At 44.4% G+C, this 23,610-nt stretch overlaps 1 protein-coding gene across 24 annotated transcripts in view; it reads left to right on the forward strand.

Annotated features, from left to right (window-relative positions):
- The window catches only part of MAP4 (microtubule associated protein 4), a 134,801-nt gene that overhangs the window by 48,733 nt on the left and 62,458 nt on the right, over positions 1 to 23,610 (forward strand). For 21 of the 24 annotated variants that reach the window (XM_036030401.1, XM_036030397.1, XM_036030402.1 and 18 more), the window contains exon 3: positions 9,766 to 9,834. The exons of the other annotated variants lie outside the window; for them this stretch is intronic. In XM_036030401.1, the coding sequence (XP_035886294.1) occupies positions 9,766 to 9,834 (69 nt within the window). The remainder of the gene's footprint in view (positions 1 to 9,765; positions 9,835 to 23,610) is intronic. 24 annotated transcript variants of the gene reach the window in all.

Here is a 23,610-nt window from a genome sequence, read left to right on the forward strand (position 1 = left end):
CTCGGGTGCTGTGCACACGCCTTTATTAGCCTGTTCAGAACGGATAATGCAGAGTTTGTAACTACAGTATAGCTAAGTTATAAGTTGCTTGATTTGCTCACACCACCGTGCTGTAGAAGGCTTGGCTAAGGGTAAATGGAAGACAGAGGGTGGCTCTTCTGAGATCTTGAAGAAGAAAGGAAAAGAGCTTCCTTATTTGGTGTTGCGGGAATCTGGTGCAGCGAGGGAGTTCCCTGTCAAGGGGAACTTCCCTGCTGTGCGTGGGGCTTTTACAGATTTTTGCCAAAACCATGGGGTTTGTGTTTGTGTTTCGCCTGGAGAACATACTTTTTATGTTTCATTATACAAGGTTTAATTTGACTTTTGTCCTTGGATGAGGTTCAGTAAGTTAGCGCCGGTGCTCTCTGGTGGGACTTCACAAAGTGCAGGCTCACCTGGGCCAGCAGGTGGAGGTGATCGGCCAGTTTCCCGCATCTGGAAACAGAGAGGGCAGTTGAATGAGTTACCCGTGAGAGAACTCGTGGGACAGTGGGTTTTTCTTTCTTTTCATTCTCACACGCCGGCCCTGACTGCCCTCAGCTTGGAAACGAGGGGTAGGAAAGCAGGGACAGGAAAGCAGGGGCTCCCTTTGAAAGTCACGTGACTCGAAGCACAGCTCCCGCCGCAGACTCGGAGACGGCGGTTCCCGGGGAGGCCTACCCCTCGTAGCGCGCAGCGTTCCCGGTTGGCGTTCCCAGCGCAGGTCCAAGGGGTGCTCATTGCCGTTGGGTTTGCCGTTGTCCTTAGGCCTTTTCTGAGGATACACCATGCTATTACCATTGTACCTCCCATTTAGTTTGCTGCTACAAGTATATTATTTTAGCATTGCCTCTATTAAACATCTGAATAGCCAAATACATGGAAATGAAACGGGTGAAACTACTTCTAAAGTGCCTGTCACCTTGTGAAATAATTCTCAAAATACTTTTTTTGGAACGTATGCGCCACTGCTTGATTTTTTCCTTCACAAGTGGTGTCTTCCCAGTAAGTGTCCATTATCAGCTCTGTATGCCTGTTTTCTAAGCTCGGGAGACGAGACGTAAGCTTTGTCTTGGGTGTGAATGAGAAAGCAATACACTTCTGTGGCTCTTGTTCACTAAAAACATCATTACAGATGTTCGACACACTGTTGATGCTTAGGCACAAGTAGTTGGCAGGTTGTGGACACATCACTTAATTGTCCTGTTCCCTGGCTATGTAGATAATTCTGACTCTAGGGTTGAGAGGGTATCTTCTCCCCAACATTCCAGGAAGTTTTGAGCTTACGAAAAGTGTTTCTGTAAAACGTTTTCACCTAAGACAGTGGTTCTTAAAGCGTGGTCCTTGCACCAGTGTCAGTAATCACTTGGGAGGTTGTTCACATTGCGGTTTTTAGGCCCGTGGGGACTCAGAAACTCTGGGGATGGGGCTCAGCCATCTGTATTTTAACAAACCAGCGCACCCTGGCTGGTGTGGCTCAGTGGATGGAATACCGGTCTGGGAACTGAAACGTTGCCGGTTCAGTTCCCAGTCAGGGCATGAGCCTGGCTTGCGGGCCCGGTCCCCAGTTAGGGGCCTGCGAGAGGCAACCGATTGATGTATCTCTCACACATGAATGTTTCTCTCCCTCTCTTTCTCCCTTCCTTCCCTCTAAAAGTAAATAAAATAAAATCTTAAAAAAAAACATTACTGGTAACTTGGATACATATCCAACTTTGAGAAACATTGATCCAGGAGAGAGGGTCCAACCACGTCCGTCAGTCCTAGAGAGACTTGATCCGCGTTCAGCCTTCTGTTGCGGAGCATCACAGCCAACTTTTAATTGGCCGCCAGAGGGCGATGTTGGCACAGGCCTGACTTCCAGAGGAAGGTGCCCTTTGCCTGGAGCCCGTGGGGCATCTTCCCCGTTCTGCCCAAAGCCGCTGTGGCTCTTCTGCACAGCACACATGCCCTCTCAGCATGTTGCCACTTCTCTTCTCTGCCAGACTGATTTGCTAGCTGTGGCACTCCGAAATGTTTTGTGGAGGAACTTTGAAAAGACACAGTAAATTTTCATATCCTTGTATCTCAGAGCGTGTGATTAGTTGTGTTTTTTGTTTGTTTGTTTGTTTGTTTGTTTGTTTGTTTGTTTTTTAAGCTTGTGTTGTCAGTGCTGTGTGTGTGTGGCCGAGAGAGTTTTCATTTCCTGAAATGGGAGTCCCCCGGGGGAAATCAGGGAAAGGAGGCAGTGTAGCAGCTTTTGAATTAGGACTGCGCCAGTAACGCACAGCGTCCCGGTGATGAGAGCCCAGTGAGTCCTGTCTGCAGAGACGTGCAGGAGCCTTTTTTCTCCTCTAAAACCTAATGCTTAGCCCTGGCCGGCGTAGCTCAGTGGATTGAGTGCGGGCTGCGAACCAAAGTGTCTCAGGTTCGATTCCCAGTCAGGGCACATGCCTGGGTTGCAGGCCATGACCCCCAACAACCGCACATTGATGTTTCTCTCTCTCTCTCTCTCTTTCTCCCTCCCTTCCCTCTCTAAAAATAAATAAATAAAATCTTAAAAAAAAACCCTAATGCTTTTATGTTGAAGGGCTGTTTTATTCTTCTCTCCCGAGCTTAGGGTTTTAGATCGTTAGATGTTGTGTGTTTGGCAGAATCTCAGGCTCTTCTTTATTTTCTTCTAACCTCTGTTTTGCTTTTATTTTATTTTATTCTGGTAAGTTGCTTGTATCTTAGACTCACTACTTTAATTTAGTGACGGCATCTACTGTTAATCTACATACCAACTATAAAATCTATCTACACTTAACAATGAGCATAATAATAGTTAACACTTAACACTGTACAGTTGACACAGTGCTGCCTCCAATATTATTGTACTTAGTCCTCATGGGAACCATGAGATACAGATCCTGTAGTCTTGAAACTTTTTAATCACCCAAATAAGAACTCTGAAAAATTTTACTGTACCCTTTGTACATTTTTAAGTTAACATCTACATTTTTTTAGCAAAAGTTTAAATAATTGTAAAGCATGTAAACTTTCAGAATGTTTTACTTTTGCCACATAAAAATAATACTTACATCACTCTTTTAAATGTATCCAAATGCTTCTGAATATATTGCATTTTGATTTTCATCATTTGTTTTAAAAATACATGAGCAAGCTGTTCTTTATCATTGGAATTGTAAATCCTTTTGATTCCTTGAATTCTTATTGCCATTCCATGCTTCTTGTAGACTTTTATCCTAATGTAATATATTTTTATACTTGAAAAAAATTTTTTAAGTTATGTTTCTGTAACTAAACATGTATGTAAACTTAATTTTTAATTTAAAAAGTTCCTGTAATAATCTGGCTCTAAGTATTAACTTGCTCCAAAAGAAATTTACCATCCCAGTTAGTAAAAGCACAGTCAATCACCCGTTATAATTGTTGATAAATATTACTAACTAAAAAGTTGAATTTAATTGGAAATGTTTTTCTTAATGAGGTGATGTGATGGGGTTTATTATTTTCCTCGATTAGATTGTGAGTCTGTGGATAACTTAGTTTTTGCTAGAATGAAGCAGGATTTAGCAACTTTTATTTCTATTTCTATAGAGCTAATTGCCAAGAAACCTCATTCACATAACTAAGTACACAGGATTGGAAGCTTTATCATGGCAGTATCCTCAGTTCTCCGAGTTACATGCTAAGAATTTCACAATTCAATAGTATTAAAACTTTTAAATGTCCAATCAGTTGACAACTCCGTTATGACTCCATTCCATTTGATGAAAGCAAAGAATTGGAAACTAACCTGGAAAGGGATTTGTTACTCAGTCATTACATAAGTCACTTCGTTTAGGGACTTGTTCTTGTTTAGATAAATGATATATTTTTTTTTATCCTCCTGAGAGAAAATTACATACTTCTCTAACATTGTTTCCCTGGGGCGATATATGTGCTCTTTGAATGCAGTGCCCTCCTTCTTTGGTAGCAGTTTGATACTGTCTTACTTGAGGTTCCCTGTGACGCATGGCTCCACCCGCCTCTGGCAGGGATGTGACGGAGCTGCCAGGTGGGATGTGGGGCTTCCCGCTCCTGGGTGTCCCCAGTCGCTCGGTGAGTTGTCTTCCTCCTGTGCCAGAGCACCCAGGCCCTGCTCCCGGCTGCAGTCGGCACAGGGCTGCCTGCCCGCCGCGGTGTGAGCCTGTGATTTCTCCTTCAGAGTTGTCTTCTTTGCTTTTACTTTCTTGGATATTTCTCGTATCCTCCTTGATTTCTAAATCTTTTATTTATGCTTTTAAGCAACCCTTTCTGTTGTTGTTTTTTTAGGATTTTATTTATTTATTTTTAGAGAGAGAAGGGAGGGAGAAAGAGAGAGAGAGAAACATCAATGTGCGGTTGCTGGGGGCCGTGGCCTGCAACCCAGGCATGTGCCCTGACTGGGAATCAAACCTGCCATGCTTGGGTTTACAGCCTGTGCTCCATCCACTGAGCTACGCCAGCCAGGTCTTTCTGCTGTTTTTGAGTACTTACAACAGTTTGTGGAAGCCGACCTTGGTGCTGCAGCGGGCTGCCTTTACCTACTCCTGAACCCTTTAATGCGCCTGACTAAAACAGAGCCCGGCCTCTGCAAGTCCTCCTTCCCACCCCCGCCTCTGGTCCCCACACTTCATACCCTGGCACTGCCAGTGGCGCTCGGAATATATTCTTTCATATTTTTCAGTGTATTTTTGTGTTTTTTTTATAATGCTATTATGCATAATTTGCTTTCATTGTTTTCTTAATGTGTTCTGGCAGTTTTCCAAGTCAGTACATGAAGAGCTACCCCAGTTCCTTAATAGTTGCATATTATTTCACGGTGTAATGAATCTATTCACGGGCCTTTGTTACTTTTCAAGCAATGCCATAATAAACATCCTATTTACATTCATTTTCGTGTACTTCTTTGTCTTTTTGTGAATACCTAAAATGAATTGTTGAGTTAAACAGGTGTTTCAAAATTTGATGGACTGCCAGATGTCTCATAAAAAGGCTGTTCTAATTTATGTTCCCATGAAAAGTTTGTTCTGATTTATATTCCCTAGTGTTTTATGAGATTGCCTATTTTCCCATAGTTTTGCCAACACTGGCTATTATCAAATTTTAAAAACATTTTGTCACTCTCATGGCCAAAAGATGGTATCATTTTTTGTAATTTGCATTTTCCTGTAATCTGCATTTTTATTTTGTTTTTTTTTTTTTGCAATCTGTATTTTAAATGAGGCAGATTTTCAAAAATACACACTTTTTTGATCTAGAAAGGATAAATTTTATAAGCTGACTGTGTGAGGATAAAAGGGAATTTATGAGGGATAAATATGGGCTGAAAGGGCCTAAGTATGGGACAGAACATACTTGACATCTCTCTGGGGAAGTAAAACACAATATGTGAAGCCCTAGCATGGTGCCCGGTGCATAGCGGGCATTTAAGAAGCTTGTTGTACTTCATCCCTTTATTTCCTGCTTATTCTTCCTGTTAATTGATATTCTCTTTGGTCTGCCTTGTTTTTTATGCTTTTTAAAAATATATTTCATTAATTATGCTATTATAGTTGTCCCATTTTTTTTCTCCCCTTTATTCCCCTCCACCCTGCACCTACCCTCCCACCAGCATTCCCCCCCTTACTTCATGTCCGTGGGTCGTACATACAAGTTCTTTGGCTTCTCCATTTCCTATACTATTCTTACCCTCCCCTGTCTATTTTCTATCTACCATGTATGCTTCTTATTCCCTGTACCTTTTTCCTCACTCTCCTCCTCCTCCTTCCCCACTGATAACCCTCCGTGTGATCTCCATTTCTGTGATTGTGTTCCTGTTGTAGTTGTTTGCTTAGTTTGTTTTGGTTTTTTAGGTTCACTTGTTGATAATTGTGAGTTTGTTATTATTTCACTGTTCATATTTCGGATCATCTTCTTTTTCTTAGATAAGTCCCTTTAACATTTCATATAATAATAAAGGCTTGGTGATGATGAACTCCTTTAACTTGACCTTATCTGGGAAGCACTGGATCTGCCCTTCCATTCTAAATGGTAGCCTTGCTGGACAGAGTCATCTTGGATGTAGGTCCTTGCCTTTCATGACTTCAAATACTTCTTTCCAGGCCCTTCTTACTCTCAAGGTTTCTTTTGAGAAATCAGCCGACAGCCTGATGAGCACTCATTTGTAGGTAACTGTCCCCTTTTCTCTTGCTGCTTTTAAGTTCTCTCCTCTTTAATCTTGGGTAAGTAATTATGATGTGCCTTGGTGTGTGCTTCCTTGGGTCCAGCTTCTTTGGAACTTTCTGAGCTTCCTGGACTTCCTGGAAGTCTGTTTCCTTTGCCCTATTGGGGAAGTTCTTCATTATTTTTTCAAATAAGTTTTCAGTTTTTTGCCCTTCCTCTTCTCCTTCTGGCACCCCTATGATTCAGATGTTTGAACATTTAAAATCGTCCTGGAGGTTCCTAAGCGTCTCCTCATTTTTTTGAAGTCTTGTTTCTTCATTCTGTTTTGATTGAATGTTTCTTTCTTCCTTCTGGTCCAAATCATTGATTTGAATTCCAGTTTCCTTCCTTTCACTGTGGGTTCCCTGTATATTTTTTTAAATTTCATTTTGCATAGCCTTCTTCCTTTATTTTGTGACCGTACTCAACCATTTCTGTGAGCATCCTGATTACCAGTGTTTTGAACTCTGCATCCGATAGGTTGGCTGTCTCTTCACCCCTTAGTTCTATTTTTAGAGCTTTGATCTGTTCTTTCATCTGGGCCATATTTTTTTGTCTCGGTGGACCTGTTACCTAGTAAGGGGCGGAGCCTTAGGTATTCACCAGGGCGGGTGCAACTGACATTGCTGTGTTATGGCGCTGTGTGTGGGGGAGGGGTCCTAGAGGAACAGTGCTGCTTGCTCAGCTCTTGGCTGCGTTTCGGTCACTTCCCCTGCTACCCACAGGCAAACGGGGCCCTTCTGGTGCTGAGTCCCTGGGTGGCTGGGCTCTTGCATACGTTCTAGGACCCTGTGGGTCTCTCCAGCGAACTCTCCTGTGAGGCCGGGAGTTTCTCCCACTGCTGTAACCCCCACTGAATTTTACAGTCAGAGGTCTTGAGGCTTTATTTCCCTGTGCTGGAACTCTGGGTTGTGCAGTCTGTCTCGCTCCCCAGTTGTTCCTTGTTTATTTATCCGCAAGCAAATATGGGACTGCTCGCCCTGCCAGCTGCTGCCTCGCCTGGAGTCCTCTCCGCCCCAGTTGCCCATCTCGGCCCCTCCTGCTGGTCTGGATGAATGTTTCTCTTTAACTCCTTGGTTGTCGGACTTGCATATGGTTTGATTTTCTGGCAGTTCTGGTTATTTTTTGTTTTTAAATTTGTTGTCCTTCTTTGGGTTGCCTGAGCAGGCAAAGTGTATCTGCCTACGCCTCCGTGTTGACTGGAAATCTGCCTTGTTCTTTTAGGTTGTTCTCTTTCGTTGTTCCTTGGTTATCTGAGATAGTGGAATGAATGAGCTTTTCAATGAGTTTATGGGAAAGATTTCTGCCTTGGATTTGTGGGAGCCAGAAAGTCAGCGTAGTTCGTTAGTGTGGTTTCTTGTCTTCCAAAGTAAAATCTTGCATTTTATAATTTTGTAGCATACTTTCTAGATTTTCACTTGTTTTATGAAAAATATCTCTGAAGTTTTTGAGAGTGATTCATAGGGAACTCTTGGGTTAGCAGGCTGATTTCAGAGCTATGCACGTGGCTGAAATGTTAGATATATTCAGAACCTTTCAAAAAAGGTCGTACCCTGGCTGGTGTGACTCAGTGGATTGAGTGCAGGCCTATGCACCAAAGGGTCACCGGTTTGATTCCCAGTCAGGGCACAAGCCTGGGTTGCAGGACAGGTCCCCAGTGCGGGGGGGGGGGGGGGGGGGGGTGTGTGAATGGCAACCATGCATTGATTTTCTCTCCCTCTCTTTCTCCTCCCCTTCCCCTCCCTCTAAAAATAAATAAATAGAATCTTAAAAAAAAAGGTTTTACCTCCTCAAATTGATCTATATAGTCAATGTAATTGCAATCAACATTCCATCAGGATTTTTGTATAAATCAACAACTGATTCTAAAATTTATGTGGAAAAGCAAAGTAATAAGAACAATCAAAACAATTTTGGAAAAGTCCCAATTTGCAGGATTCACATGACCTCATTTCAAGACTTTACACAAATACAGTAATCAAGATAGTGTGTGGTGTTGGCAGAATGGGTAGACTTTCCGTTAGTGGTCAGGGGAGGAGGAGAGTCCAGACATGTATCGACATGTAACAGGGTCGTTTGATTTTCACGGAAGGTGCCAAGTTAATTCAGCAGAATAAGGACAGCCTTCCGAACAAATGGCGTAGGGACAAACAGATGCCCACGTGCGGAAGTAGGAGCCTAGACCCAGGTCTCACAGCGTACACGGACTTGACTCCAGCTGTGGCTCGGGCCTCAGCTTGGAAACTGCACAACTTCTAGGAGAAAATCCTGTGACCTTGGCCTAGGGGAAGATTTCTTAGATACCTCACCAGAAAGATGAAAGATAACTTTGACTTTATCACAACTTAGAACTTTTGCTCTTCAAAAGGCGCAGTTAAGGGAATGAAAATACAAGTTATAGACCGGGAGAAATTATGTGCAAAGCTCATTTGATGAAGAGTTGGTGTTCAGAATATGTACTTGAATGCTCAAAACTTAATAAGAAATAATCCAATTAAAAAATACTCAAGCCCTGGCTGGTGTGGCTCAGTTGGTTGGGTGTCATCCTACGAAGCAGAAGGTCGCCGGTTCGATTCCCAGTCAGGGAACAGGCCTGGGTTGCCAGTTTGGTTTCTGGTCGGGGCGTGTGTGAGAGGTAGCTGATCTGTGTTTCTCTCTCACGTCGATGTTTCTGTCCCTCTCTTTCTCCCTGCCTTCCCCTCTCTCTGAAAATAAATAAATATTTAAATAAATAGTAAAAAAAATTTGACCACTCAGTTTACCAAAGAAATTTAAAAAGTGGCAAATAAATACATGGAAAGATACTCAACACCCTTATTTATTAGGGAATGAGACATAACTGTGCTTTATTAGAGTAGCTGAAAAATTTTTTTAAAAAGCCCCCTGCTTCCAGAAGTCCTGCTGACCTCCACGTAATCCCCAGGTCCAGGAGCGGGATAGTGCCCTGGACTGGTCACGTGGGGTTGTTTTCAATGGCCCGTGTCCTTGGAGCGGATGATCGGAATCACAGAGAGTGAATGAGTGGTGCTTCGCGATGGTTTTATTGACTGTGATGCTGATCTTTGACAATTTACAGAAAAGAGGAGAGTCTTCGCTTGCTGTCAGGAAGGTCTCTCCTGTACTGGCGGTGCTTAACAGAGTGTGGAGGCTAGAGAAATGAATGACTCAGTTCTGTTCTGTTTCTGGGTTTCCTTTTAATGGGTCTTTTAATATTGGACTAATATATATTTTTAGATTTTATTTATTTTCAGAGAGGGGGTGGAGGGGGGTTAGAAAGGGAAACATCAGTCGGATGCTGCTCACACGCCCCCTGCTGGGCACCCAGGCGTGTGCCCTGACTGGGGGTCAAACCTGTGACCGTTTGGTTTGCAGGCCAGCGCTCCGTCCACTGAGCCACACCAGCCAGTGCTAATGTTGGGCTAATGTCTCTCTGCTTTATGCTGATGGTGTGACACAGATGCTACTAGACAGGAGTTGGGTCTGTTCTTCACTGTGTTGTCCGTCACAATGGGTGATTCTTCTCTGTGGTGGTTGCAGGTACTCCATCTCCCAAAGCAGCAGTGCTAGCCAATGGGGACCACGGAATAGAGGGGAATGACACCACAGGTAAGTGGGTCCCAGGACTCCCCGAATGTGTGGGGGAAACAGTCAGAGTAAACACCTGGGTAAGCTCCTTGGAGGAAGATTGTTCATGGAAACATAAGGATTATTTCTGTTTCTAAGGATATCATTGTTCCTGTTGGGTGTATTTAAACCCAGGGCATCTGCCACATGACATCTCGAACAGTAGAAAGAATGAACTTCCTTTGATAGTCTTAAAATATTTGTTGTAGTTGTGCCACGAGAGCTGGATTAACCTTAAAAACACGCGTACAGAGGCAGAGTGCCCATCAGGGTGTTTCGCGCTGGAGGCCTCCGGCAGGTCCCTTCCCCGAATGCACACTGACCTCAGTGCCTTTTCCGTGGCTCAGTGGTAAGAAACCCGCGAGCTGCAGATTAAAAGTTCTGTTCTTTTCTCTTTTGCCCTCAGCCTGTTTTTCCTTTATTTCCCCGTTAACTGTGACTTTTGAAATCTGCCTCTGACTTGAACGCCTCCCCTATTTCTAGGGCTTCGATATTCCGGCAGCTAGCACTGAGCTCTGTGGTTCCCACCTCATAATTAGCGCCTGCCCCTGCCCCCAGTGTGTTTGCAGTAAGCGGAATTCTTGAGGCAGCAGCAGGTGCCGCTGCGTGCTGTGTCAGCCTGTTCTTAGGTGGCCGATAGGAAGTCGTGTTGACTTTTTATAAATAACTGCACTTAATTTGCAGCTGTGATCAGGCTGACACTGTTGACCCAAAGGATAGGTCTCTGAGGATCACGCACGCTGCCCTCTGCCACACGGTGTGCTGTTCTTAACTCGGGCCTGACATTGCATTCCTGTTGCCGCGGGGGGCGCACGCAGGCATGGACCACGTGTGTTCCTGGGGCGCACACCTCACTCAGCCTGGAGAAGCCTCCCTGCAGCTGCCACTGGGTCTCTCAGTTACCTCGACTTCCAGAAAGCCTTTGTTAGCGGTAGCGATTGTTCCAGGGCTTAGTGTGTGTTCCGTGACCTTTAGAAATGTTGCACGTATCTTTTTACCTTCAGATGTATTGGTGACTAGGTTCTGTTTGTTGTTGTGACTGTTAGTTTTACTTAGTGAGATTCACCTCCTTGTTAGCAACTCATGAATTTGGAACACTTAAAGGCAAGAAACAACCAGAAATGCCATTATAGCTTCCAGTTTTGTGAAATGACATTTTTCTATTTCTTTGATAATTATAGTTATATTTGGCTTTCTATGCCTGCTTTGAAAGCAAAGCCATCTATGTAATTTGGTTTTAAGAAAACATGTGTGGAAATATCCCTGTGATTAAAGGAGAAGACGCTGGAACATGAACTTTGAAAAATGAATAAGTGCAGCTTTCCTTAAGCAGGAGACAGTGCCAGGGGAAGCAGAGGCGGTGAGGGGACTGGTTTGAAAGCTGGTGAAAGAGCGCATGCCATTTCCATCTGGGAAGGAAGCAACTATCAAAACTGGAGTAGGTTTCTCCTCCAGCGGGATGTCAAGCATGACCAGAAAAGGCTCGAACTCTGTGTAGCAGCTTCTTCCCACTGCCGAGTCTCAGCAGGGCAGGGGAAAGAGCAGGAAAAACACACATTCCAGCCCTCACGGTTCTAAGACTTTTAGTTTCCCGGGTGCAAAAAAGAACGGTGCTGGTTATGAACTTCCCAGTGAGGTTGTAAGAGCAGGTCTTCCCGCTCGCGGACACCGTACCTCTCCACGTGCGGGTGGAACCCAGCTGGCACGCCGGGAGGGTGTTTGTGTCCTGAACTTGACTGTAGTAAAGCAGATGCTTTGCTGAAGATGTGCACGTTTCTTTGGGGGTGGGCAGGAGTAGGGCGGGAGTGAAGAGTGCATGTATCGGGAGCATGTGGCGACTTCACTCTAATTCGGCCGTTACTAACTGGTGCCACTTTGAAAATTCCCACTTCTGGTTCCTTCAGAGTGTTATCTCTCGTCCTGAAAGCAGCTCGGCCCCACTGGTCGCGTATAGAGGGTTTGTGAGCACCTTGCTGCGTTGAACTTGCTGTTTACTAACGACCTGTGCTTTTCCGCCCCTTCCTCCCCCTTCCTGCTTTCCCCCCCTCTCTGTTTTTCTCCTCCTAGAAGCCTAGAGTGTCTCTCAGCACTGGGGCTGCGGCAGCACCAGCCAGTGATCTTTCCTAAGCACCGTTACACTCCTAAAACCTTCGGCACTTTGCAGAGCTTTGCTTTTCCTCCCTGGACACGATGTAGAAGAAGCCGAGGGTGGTTCTCCGGGGCCTCTCTCTGCTGATGCCTGGGCAGGCCGCCTGCCTCCTCTTGTACTCTGCAGGGCCCGCCGGAACCTCCTCCCGTCTGTGGACACAAAGTACAAGACGGAGTCGTTTCCATTTCAGTGTTTTTATAAAGGTCATCTGATGTTTTTTTATTTCTCGTTCTCTTTTCAAACTCATCTTATCATTTAATTCGAGCTCACGTTTTTCTTTTCCTTAAACATTTTTAGTTGGCATTTTTCATTGGGTTTTCAGATCTCCCACACGACCCAGGCCATGGTAACCCCGATGAGAACGTGTGCCCCCCTACAGGGCCAGAGTCCGCCAGGGCTGTGCGAGCCTCCCCGCTCCCCCCCCCCCCCCCCGCGCCCCCCTCTGCGAGCTTGCTGCTAGGGAAGGGTCTGTCTTAGACCGCCTCTGTTGTTCTGCACCTTACTAAATCTGAGCAATGGTCGCTATTTTCATTCCAAGTTTTATGATTTAGAGGAGCTCTGATGAAACTTTGAAAAGTATTTCCTCAAGTTAAATCATCCTTTGTTAGTTGCAAGTTGGGCCAAAATTGTTTCTCTTAGGAAATCATCTCTTTGTCTAGGCTTAGATTTGCCTGAAAATTTAACCACCTTATTATTGTCTGTGGAATTTTATAACCGAAGTTTCTTAACATGATCATGAACTATCAAAGTAAGGCTTGGAAAGTCAAAGGAAGTGGAATCCAGTAACGTTAGAATACTGGGATGCTGATACAAGTGGAAAATAACTTTTCCTGTAACAACAGGAGGTGAAACCAAATGGCAACACCTTGAAGGGCAGTTGATTAGGTTTCTAATGAAGGGGTTGTTACCTGGTTGGACTCAGTCCCCGATCAGGGTTCGTCTCCCTTCGACCCCTGAAGGTGTCCCCGGAGCCCCCATGCCAGGTCCTTCCCCACGGACACTAGCATCTACACCCGCACGTTGTGCGTGTTGTCTGATGGGGCTTCCTTATTTTCGTTTCTCATTTTTCCAAACTAATAGCTAAAAAATCTGGAACCATTTGGAATACTGTGGAGCTTTTCAAATGATAAGCTGTGATTGGATTTTTGGAAAGAGAATATAAAACATGGGCCATGTTTTGAAATCTTAGAGGAGTTCTGGTTTGAGGTCTGGAATGTGGCCCTGGGTGGTGTGGCTCAGTGGATTGAGCGCGGGCTGTGAACCTGAGGGTCGCCAGTTCGTTTCCCAGTCAGGGCACATGCCTGGGCTGTGGGCTGGGTCCCCAGTGGGGGGCACACAAGACGTAACCATACATTGATAGATTTCTCCTCCTCTTCCTCCTTCTCTTCTCCCTTCTCTAAAAATAAATAAATAAAATCTTTTAAAAAAATAAAGGCTTAAAATAAAAAGATCTGGAATGTGAAATACTCCTTTAAGTTTTCTATCCTCTTACTGACTGTGCAGGTTTTCTAATCGCCAAACTACTGATTATTTCAGATTAAAATAAATTGGCATCTCTTCTGAGGAAGAGTGAGATGGATTGAATACATTGTTTAGATCCTCTAATACCGATCTGCCTTTGGGCTGGTAAAATAAAAATATCACGAAAGTTTAAACTGAGTAGTCGCAACGACTTCTGGGATTTAGGAAGCATTCCCTCTTCTGGCCACAAGGACCTGGTCACGTGGTTGGTTTCTCTGCCAAGAATTCCTTCCGCGGGTTCTGGAGGGAAGGCACAGGACGGAAGCGCACGGCAAAGGGGAGGCTCCGCCTGACTCTCTCGGCAGGTGGCCGAGTGTGGAGCCTGTTCCCGAGGGAGACCACACCATCCATTGAATAAAACCTAGCCCTTTCCCTGTGGTGTGTGGCTGCTTAATATTTTTTCTTGTATTTTCTGTTTGTTTGTTTTAGTCAGGGGACATATAAGTGGTAGCACTAGCTTTTTAAAACCACGTTTGACATCTTTCTCTCTCTTTGAACTAGTCTCTTTATGTAAGCGACAGGTGGGTAGAGAATCCTGGGTACGACTCCTGGGGCAGTGGTCAAAGGCACACACTCAGCTTCATTATTGACATTGATTTATTCCACTTTTATTTCCATTTTATTATGTTTTTGTTTGAAATTTATTTTTTAAGCATTTTTTTAAATTTATAAAATTGAAGACTTCTACTAACAACTAGCTAAAATTTGGTATATATTGTTAGCTCACTCTGTTTCACTTGGATGTTTCATTTTGAAAGCAATAAATTGGATGTTTTACATACAGCTTTCTGTGAAGTAGCCAGTCCTGTAATGAAATGTTGTGTTGCCCTGGTGGTCACACGTGAGTGGCCCAGAATTTCACTGCTGAGGTGACCAGACTGGTCAGGGTCGCTCTGTTGAAATGTGACTTTTCTTATATGTAATCTCTCTCTCTCTCTCTCTCTCTCTCATTCTCTCTCTCTCTCTCTCTCCTCTTTTGGCCCAACATTGAACTTTGTTTTTAAATATTTTTATAACTTTGTTCATGCACCTAAGTTTATATTCTTTGTGATTTTAGACTTCAACAATTTGTATACTGGGACATTTTAATGTGATCATTATGCTAATTAAATTACACTAATAAACATCTTACATTAACACCTTACGGACTGGATTTTGGTCGGGGTCTTAATTATTGACGTATAATGTGACTAAGACATGAGTTTGGTCAAAAACGTTTGAGGCATGAGTTTCCGGTCTAACCAAGCTACTTATCCCACCTGCAATAATTCCATAATTGTGTGGTCTTTCTACTTCTTGCAAGACACTGTCACTTACATTATTGTTTTTGATTCTCAGAGTAAGTCTTCTCTCCAGAGTCAGGAAGAGTTAAGCCCAGATGACCACGCGTTGTTTCATGGCAGCTGGTGAGAGAGAGGGCTGGCAGGGTCGCAGTGTGCAGTGATCCCAAAGGACACTCGCACGGCCGATCCGTTAGTGTGAGGCGCCTTCTAAAACTGGGTGTGTGCTGGGTGCAGCGCAGTTAACATTCACGTTCACAGTGTTCTTGACACACCTGAATGATCACATAAAACTGTTACATTCAATAGCATTTTGATTTTGTGAAATTATTATTTGATAATGCAGTATACTGCATCTGAGGAGAATTCAGTGGAATGCCCCACTGCCTACCCATTCTGGGTTATTGTTTCTTTATACTAGTAGGTAGATTTGCAAATACACTATGTTGACTGAACTGAGACATTGAAAAGACTCATACCTGGGGTAATTTGCCTGATAGAAAGAGCTTTTTTAACTTGGCAGACATGTCTTTTTATTAAGAAAGCTCAATTTAATGTTCTTCGTTTCCTTTTATTAAGAGAGCTTAACAGCTATACTTAGGTTTAACTTTAAACAGCACAAGCATTTAAATACAATGACAATGCACAATCTTCACTAACTTTCTTAGAAGTACCCTGATTGAAGGACCCTTATAAGCACCATGATTGAAGTCTTTGGTGATGGGAACGGTTTTCGGATCTCATCAGTGTAATTGTTGAAAGCAGGGTGAAATCTGGCTACGGTTGGATAATACCGCGGAGCTGGGAGGCGAGAGAGGGTTCTGGGCAAAGACACGGGGCTGGTGGAACACGGCGTTCTTTTCATTTCTGAGGCATGTGTGAAACTGGATTATTCTCAATTTTATATTGGTCGTGTTTCCATTAGAGTGAAGGCTGACCTAGACTTAAACCACAGAATTATTTGTGGAGTAAACCTCTGTGCTACCATGGAGGCAAGTGACTGTTATGTACCGTGGGGTTGGCTGCGCAGTATGTATGCCCAGTGCTCCCCACACGCCAGCATTACCGGTAGTCCGTTGGTCCGAGTAGGTGGCTTATTATTATGATAACTGCTCTGGACACCCGCCCCTCGGGTCACGACAGCAGTGAGACAGCGGAACTGCTCTGTTAGAACATCCCGATACGGAAGAGACCCTGGGTGTTTCAAACTGTCTCTTGTATCATCAGATAGAATACATTAGATTTAACATTCACAGAATTAAAGGCAGCAAGAATATGAAATCCTAACAGAAAATAGATCTGTAATGTTAGAGTGGCTGAGCAACAATTACCATCAGCCCACAAGCTGACATTATAACGTAACTGTGTCCAGGCGTAAAGCGGCATGCTGCGTTCCTGGATTTAGACACAGGGGGACTTACTTCCCCTGGTTCCTCCTTACATCCTGGAAACAAAGCTCTTTTTTTTTTTTCTTTTACTTTGCAGCTAAGAGTTGCATGTTGGAAACACATCAGTGAAATAATACCAACTCATTATGTTTCTTAAAAGTGGGTTTGGTTTTGTTTTGTTTGGTGTTTTTTTTGTTGTTGTTGTTCATGGTTTTCTGGTAAAAATGCCGAACTTCTCAGAAAAATACAAATACACTAGTTAACACAGCATGTTACATTTCATTCCAGGCTGTTTAGAACTCCCTTGAAACCAGCTTATGGGCTGAGTTTAAGCACCTTTATCTAAGCAAAGCATTTAGTTATACTGTGAGACATTTGATTTCAATTTCTGTTGGAGTTTTGTATTGAATAAGACAAAACTGCTTCTTCCTGAGCTTCGAGTGATCCGTAATTCCGATACAATTTTTTAACCTAACTTTGTGTATATGATTGGCTTCGTTTGGTGGAATGAAGCTCCACACTATGTCAAAAGGAATATGTAGATATAAAATGTTTTCTTTTTTCTTTCATTTGTAGTTCCATAGGTAGCATAGGAATACCTTCTCCTCCCTAAGGAAAAAAAAACCAGTGCGTTACAGACACAGCCACGCTCCATCAGAGACAGAGTAGTTCCTCCCAGAACCACTAGCACTCACACACGGCCACGGAAGACTGGTCTCGTGTTTTTACCCGAGTCCAGACCTGAACAGATTGTTCACATGTCATTAATAACAACTATCATTTGTATGAAAGACTAGAGTTTGTAAAGCTCTTTTGAATGTCAAAGAGCTAATCCATTTTTCATTTGAAGAAGCTGAAGTTAGGTTAACAGTGGAGCTCAAAGTTGAGCTTAGTCTGATAAGCCTTAGCTCTTCCTACCACACACCGTATGTCACCTCCCAGTGGTCTTCCTGAGTGCTGGCCAAGCGTCGGAAAGGCAGTTGGAAGGGACGGACCTGTGTTGATGCCTTTCTTAGGCTCGACTTTCTGGGAGAAAATCCAGGCCGAGGCAAGGGCTTGACATGTAGGTGGCTTATTTTGAGAAGTGATCCCAGGAAACAAGAGGGGGGAAAGTGAAACTGGAAAGAAGAAAAACCACCAGTGCAATGAGGTTCCACCAAATTGCCACCGCTGTGGACAAAGGGGACTTAATTCCGTTGGGGTTTTTTGAGGAACCATGTCTCAGGATTTCCCACCTGAGTTATAGAATTGGGTAGTGTTGATTCATTTCCATCTCTCATTAACGCTTAGGCTGCTGGTCTGCACTTACGCAGCGCCAGACTTCAGATGTCTTGTCTCTGGCGTCGGAGGTGGCGGAGGGCGGAAGACGGGTGTGGTTGGAATCAAGTACCACCTGATCGCACCTGCGTGCAGTGGCGCTGCAGCCATTGCTGGAGGAAGAGACGGACTTGAAAGGGGGATTGGGTGCACGAGGGTGTCCCGTGGACCAAGAGGTCAATTCAACAAAAGCTTGCCTGCTTATGCCTTACTACAAGGAATGGCATCCTTGAATTCTACGCAGGGAAGTTGGAAGGAGCTCCATCTGTCATGGAACTAACTTGTAAACCTAATTGTTAGAAACTGTAGAATTAACCACGAAAATTAGTCTTGGAATTTTCCATCCTAATGTTTTCTTCTTCTGTTTTTTTAAGATTTTATATATTTATTTTTTAGAGAGAGGGAAAGGGAGGGAGAAAGAGAGGGAGAAACATCGATCTGTTGCCTCCCACACATCCTCAACCACACACCCTCCACTGGGGATGTGGCTCACAACCCAGTGTATACCGGGACTGGGAATCAAACCGATGACCTTACGGTGTGCAGGATGACGCCCAGCCCACTCACTGAGCCACACCAGTCAGGGCCTAGTGTTTTCTTCTTGAATAAATTTCAACGGTTTCTTTTTAGGAATTTACCCATTTCATCTAGGTTACATAATTTGTTGACATACCATTATTCTTAGTATTCCTTTGTAAACCTTTTTATTTCTGTAAGATTAGTGTTGATGTCTCCTCTGTTATCCTGAACTTAGTAATTTAAGTCATTCTCTTTTTTTGATTGGTTTAGTTACTTTGTCAATTTTGTTGCTCTTTTCAAAGAACCAACTTTTGGCTTTGTGGAAATTCTCCATTTCACCTATATTTCCATCTAATGTACATTATTTCCTTCCCTCTGCTTGCTTTGGGTTTAGTTTGCTCTTCTTTTCTAGTTTGTTTTGTTTTTTAAATGCTCATCCAAGGACATGTTTATTAATTTGAGAAAGACAAAAATATCGATGTGAGAGAGGAAACATCATTCGGTTGCCTCCCATATGCACCCTGACCATGGATTGAACCCGCAACCCAGGTGTGTGCCCTGACCAGGGATCGGGCCCACAGCCTTTTGAGTCGGGGGATGACGCTCCAACCGTCTGAGCCTCCTGGCCAGGGCCCTTGTCTAGATTCTTAAGGCAGAAGATTATTGATCCCCCCACTTTTTATGTAGATATTTGTAGCTATAAATCTCCCCGTAAGTACTACATTAGCTGCATCTCATAAGGTTTGGTGTGTTGTGTTCTCATTTTTATTCATCTCCAAGTATTTTCTAATTTTCTTTGTGATTTCTTTGCCCTGTTGGTAGTTTTGGAGTATGTTGTTAGTTTCCGCATATTTATGTATTTTCCAAACTACTTTCTATTGTCATTTTCTAATTCCATTCCATTGTCGTTGGAGAACATATTTTGTATGATTTAAATCCTTTCAAAAATATTGAAGCTTGTTTTAGGGCCTGATGTGGTCTGTCGTAGAGAACGTTCCATGAGTACTTGAGAAAGATGTCTATTCTGTGGTCATTGGGTGGAGCGCTCTTTAAAATGTCTGTTGGGTCTATGTCTGTTCGTTTTATAGTGTTGTTTACGTCTTCATTGTCGGTGGTGTTCAGTGTAGCAGTTCTGTTTATTATCGAAAGTGGGGTATCGAAGTCTCCAGCAATCACTGTTGTTTCTCAGTTTAGTTAATTTTTGCCTCATCTGTTTTAGGGCTCTTATTCCAGTGTTTCAGAGGAGAAATTTGAATAATATGATTTTACTTTTACATGCTTTTTTTATATCGTTTGAGGATGAATTCCTTGTGAAAGGTTCCGGGGGGTGGGCGAGAGGAGGTCTGTCTGCAAGTGAGCCCTGCACCTGGGAGCCTCTGGGAGCTTCCAGAAGGGCAGTGGCACGCCAGTTGCTGATAGGAAGATTTAAAGTGCTTTTTGCACCTTAAAGTCCAAACCACCTTTTTTGTAGAAATAGAAAAATATATCCCAAAATTCATGTGGAATCTCAAAGGGCCCCAAATAGCCAAAACAGTCTTGAAAATGTAAAGTTAGAGGCTTCACACTTCCTGACTTTGAAACCTACTGCAGTGCCATAGTAATCAAAGCGTGGTCCCGGAGAAAGACAGATGCCCAGGTCAAGGGGCAGAGTAGGGATCCCGGAAGTGAACCCTTGCACAGATGGCCAGATGGTACTAGACGAGGGCACCAGGACCATTGAATGGGGGAAAGGTAGTCTTTCCAATGAATGGGGTTAGGAAAACCAGATATCCAATTGCAAAAGAATGAATTGGGTCCCTTACTTTACACCTTATACAAGAATTACCTCCAAATGGATCAAAAACTGAATGTAAGACCTGAAAATATAAAACTCTTGGAAGAAAACAGAGCACAAGTTTCATGACACTGGATCTGGCAATTATTTCTCCCCTATGACACCAAAACACAGGCAACAGCGGCGAAAAACATGAGTCGTACCGCATGGAAGTTAAAAACTTCTCTGCATCAGAGGATGCCAACAATAGAGCAAAACGGCAGTTCATGGAATGGAAAAAAATGTTTGCAAAACTTATACCTGGTAAGGGATTGATACCCAGAATACATAAAGCACTTCACCACCTCAACAACATCAAAACAACTCGATTGAAAATGAGCAGGGACTTCAATGGACAGTTGTCTAAAGCAGGTACACAAATAGCCAAGGAGCAAGTGCAAAGAAGCTTAGCATCCCTAGTCATGAGGAAAGTGCAAATAGAATCCCAGTGAGACGCCACTTCACACCCATTTAGATGGCCGTTGTTAAAACCAAGCGGAACGAGTGTTGGTGAGGATGTGCAGAAAGGGGATGCCTGTGCACTGCTGGTGGGATTGGAAAAGGGTGCAGCCACCACGGGAAACACTGTGGCCGTTCCATACTGTTGAAAACAAGAATTACTGTGTGATCCAGCGCTTTCTCTTCTGGGTAGAGGCTCAAAAGCATTGAAAGCAGGGCCCTGAATATATTTGTCCACTGTGTTCGTAGCAGCATTATTCACAATAGACAAAAGGTGGAAGCAGCCCACGTGCCTAGCAGTGGATGCGTGGATAAACAAAATGTGGCATATACACGCCATGGAGTGTTTTTCAGCCTTAAAAGGGAAGGAAATTCTGCCCTGGCTGATGTGGCTCAGTGGATGAGTGCCTGCTTATGAACCAAAGGGTTGCCAGTTCGATTCCCACTCAGGGCACATGCCTGGGTTGCAGGCCAGGTCCCCAGTTGGGGCTGTGCAAGAGGCAACCACATATTGATGTTTCTCTCCCCTCTTCCTCCCTCATTTCCCCTCTCTAAGAAATAAATAATTTTTTTTTTAAATGAAGGGAATTCTAACACATACTTTAACATGGATGAATCTGGAAGACATTATTATACTAAGTGAAATAAGCCAATCACAAAAGGACAGCACTTATTTCATTTACCTTATTTTTTTTTTGGAATATAAGACACACACACACACACACACACACACACACCCATTTGGGAGGAATTAATGGTGGTTAATGCTGCTGTTGAATTCCGTTCACATTTACATTGGTGAAATATTATGTTATTTATGTTATTAAGTATTTTATCACACTTTTTGCTTCAAAAATTTTTCCCCTATTTTCCTCTAAAACCTAAGTGCATCTTATGGTCCGAAAAATACGGTACGTGACTCCATTTATATGAGGTGCTGTATATTAGTAGTCGAATTCATGGAGCGGGAAAGTAGAGTGGTGGTTGCCAAGGGTAGAGAAGGGAGCGGATGGGACCTGTTCAGTGGGCACAGTGTTTCAGTTTTGCAAGATGTTCTGGACAGGGATGGCAGTGATGTTTTTGTAGCAACGTGAGTGTGCCTTAATGCCACTGAACTGCACACTTAAACGTGGTAGACAGATGCCCTGGCAGGTGTGGCTCAGTGGATCGAGCACTGGCCTGCAAACCAGAGGCTCGCCAGTTCGATTCCCAGTCAGGGCACATGGCCTGGGGTGTGGGCCAGGTCCCCAGTAAGTGACGCTCAAGAGGCAACCGCACGTTGTTTCTCACCCTCTCTTTCTCCCTCCCATCCCCCCTCTAGAAATAAACAAATAAAAATCTTTTAGAAAGTGATAGAAATAAACAGCTCATTTTAAAAAGATGATTTTCAAAGGCATCATTGTGTACGTTACAGGCCTCCTCAGAATTGAAGTAATGCTTTTATGTTAGCTGTCTTGTGGATTCGTCCGAGTTGCTGTCCATTTGCAGAGAGAAGTGCACAATATGTAAACGTTATGTAAATGCTGAACAGTCACAAGGAGCACTTTGTAAAACCGTGTAATGTTGGTTGACTTCAATGAGGAGGTTTGTTGAGAACTAAGGAAACTGGAAATTGCATCTGATGTGAAGTCATCATGGCAGTTTTGAGGTGCCCTAAACTATCTGTCTGCTGTATCTCTGGTCTCCCCACCACGAACTAAAACAAAAACACAATCTGGCCCTGGCTGGCATAGCTCAGTGGATGGAGCGTGGGCTGCGAACCAAAGCATCGCAGGTTCGATTCCCAGTCAGGGCACATGCCTGGGTTGCAGTCCACGGCCCCCAGCAACTGCATATTGATGTTTCTCTCTCTCTCTCTTTCTCTCTCCTTTCCCTCTCTAAAAATAAATAAATAAAATCTTTATTAAAAAAACCACAATCTGTTTCTCCGTCTAATTAGATTGTCCTGTAGTTGCTCAGGCCAGTTTGGCTTCCCCCATCCTCCCTTTCTCTCGCCCGCCATACCGAACCTGTCAGAAAAACAGATCTGGAACCTGACCGCCTCTCACCACTCCCACCACTGTGTCCGAGACTGCAGCCGCTGCCTCCTAGCATGGCCACTGCAGTTGTGCTGACCGTCCGGATTAGTCGCCCCCTTCCTTCCACTTGGCTGCTCCCTCCCGTGTATTCCCAAGAGCAGCCAGGGGGTCCGGGATGGAGACCACAGTCTTGTGCTCAACGCCCTGCCGTGGTCTCCCATCTCAAAGTACAGCCAAAGGCCTTACCGGACCCCCCAGGGCTGTGTGACACCCCTGTCGTCTCTCTGGCCACACCCGCTCCTTACTAATGTTCTTACTGCTGGCCCTGAATGAGCCTGGGGGTGGGCAGGGCAGAGGGGGGCGGGTCTGGGGCCCTGAGCACTAGCTGTTTCCTCTGGAAAGCTCTTCCCTCGGGTGCACACATCATAGTTCACTCTCTGCCTTCCCAGCGAGGCCTTCTCTAGCTTATCTGAAACTGCGTCCCTTCCATTTCTCTCTCCTTCGCCTTTGCTGTAATTCTCTCCACGGTGCTTGTCACTTTATCATACACACAGTTTCATTATTTATCTTGTTTCTTGTCGGACTTTCCCCACCAGAAGATAAAGGTTATGAGAGGGACGGGGCTTTTGTCCCGGTCGCTGCTGTGGCCTCGCACCTACCACAGTGTCAGGCATAAAGTAGGTGCTCAGTAGCCATCGAATGAATAATCTTGTTGAATGTGTAATAAAAAACCCAAAACCCCTGAAGGACAGAAATGTGGTCCCGGGAAGGAGCCTGTGGAGCCGAGCTCTGCGGGAGAAGCAGCTCGCTCCCCCGGCAGGCTGGGGGTTTCTGCTGTTCCAGGTTCCTGCTGATTTTCCTAAAGCTCATCAGGACGCGCGCCCGTAGATCCCGGGCTGTGCTTACACGGCACCGCAGCACGCAGGGGGTGTGGCCGGCAGCCCCTCTCTCTCCCGTGGCAAAGCCTGGGATGGGCCCCGTGGCCTATTGGCTCTGCCATTACTGCCCATCTCCCTGGCAGTGCGAGCTTCACGATGATTCTTCATCTCCCTCTTTACCCGACATGTTTCCACGGCTGAAGCATTGTCGCTGAGGTTGAAAATACCGTTCTAAATAGTCAAGCCTTGTGCTAGACCTTTCTGTGCTGTTGGAAAAGTTGCAGGCTTACCCCTGTCATTTGGCCGTTGTGTGTAACGCTGGCAAGAGCAACGGGCCACCCTGCTGCTTTCTGTGCAGACAGAAGGAGGATCTGACCTACGTTTTGTGCGCTGTGAGGTGCGTAAGCGGTCTGATG

Source organism: Phyllostomus discolor, chromosome 7 (assembly GCF_004126475.2).
Source record: "Phyllostomus discolor isolate MPI-MPIP mPhyDis1 chromosome 7, mPhyDis1.pri.v3, whole genome shotgun sequence".
Taxonomy (NCBI): Eukaryota; Metazoa; Chordata; class Mammalia; order Chiroptera; family Phyllostomidae; genus Phyllostomus; species Phyllostomus discolor.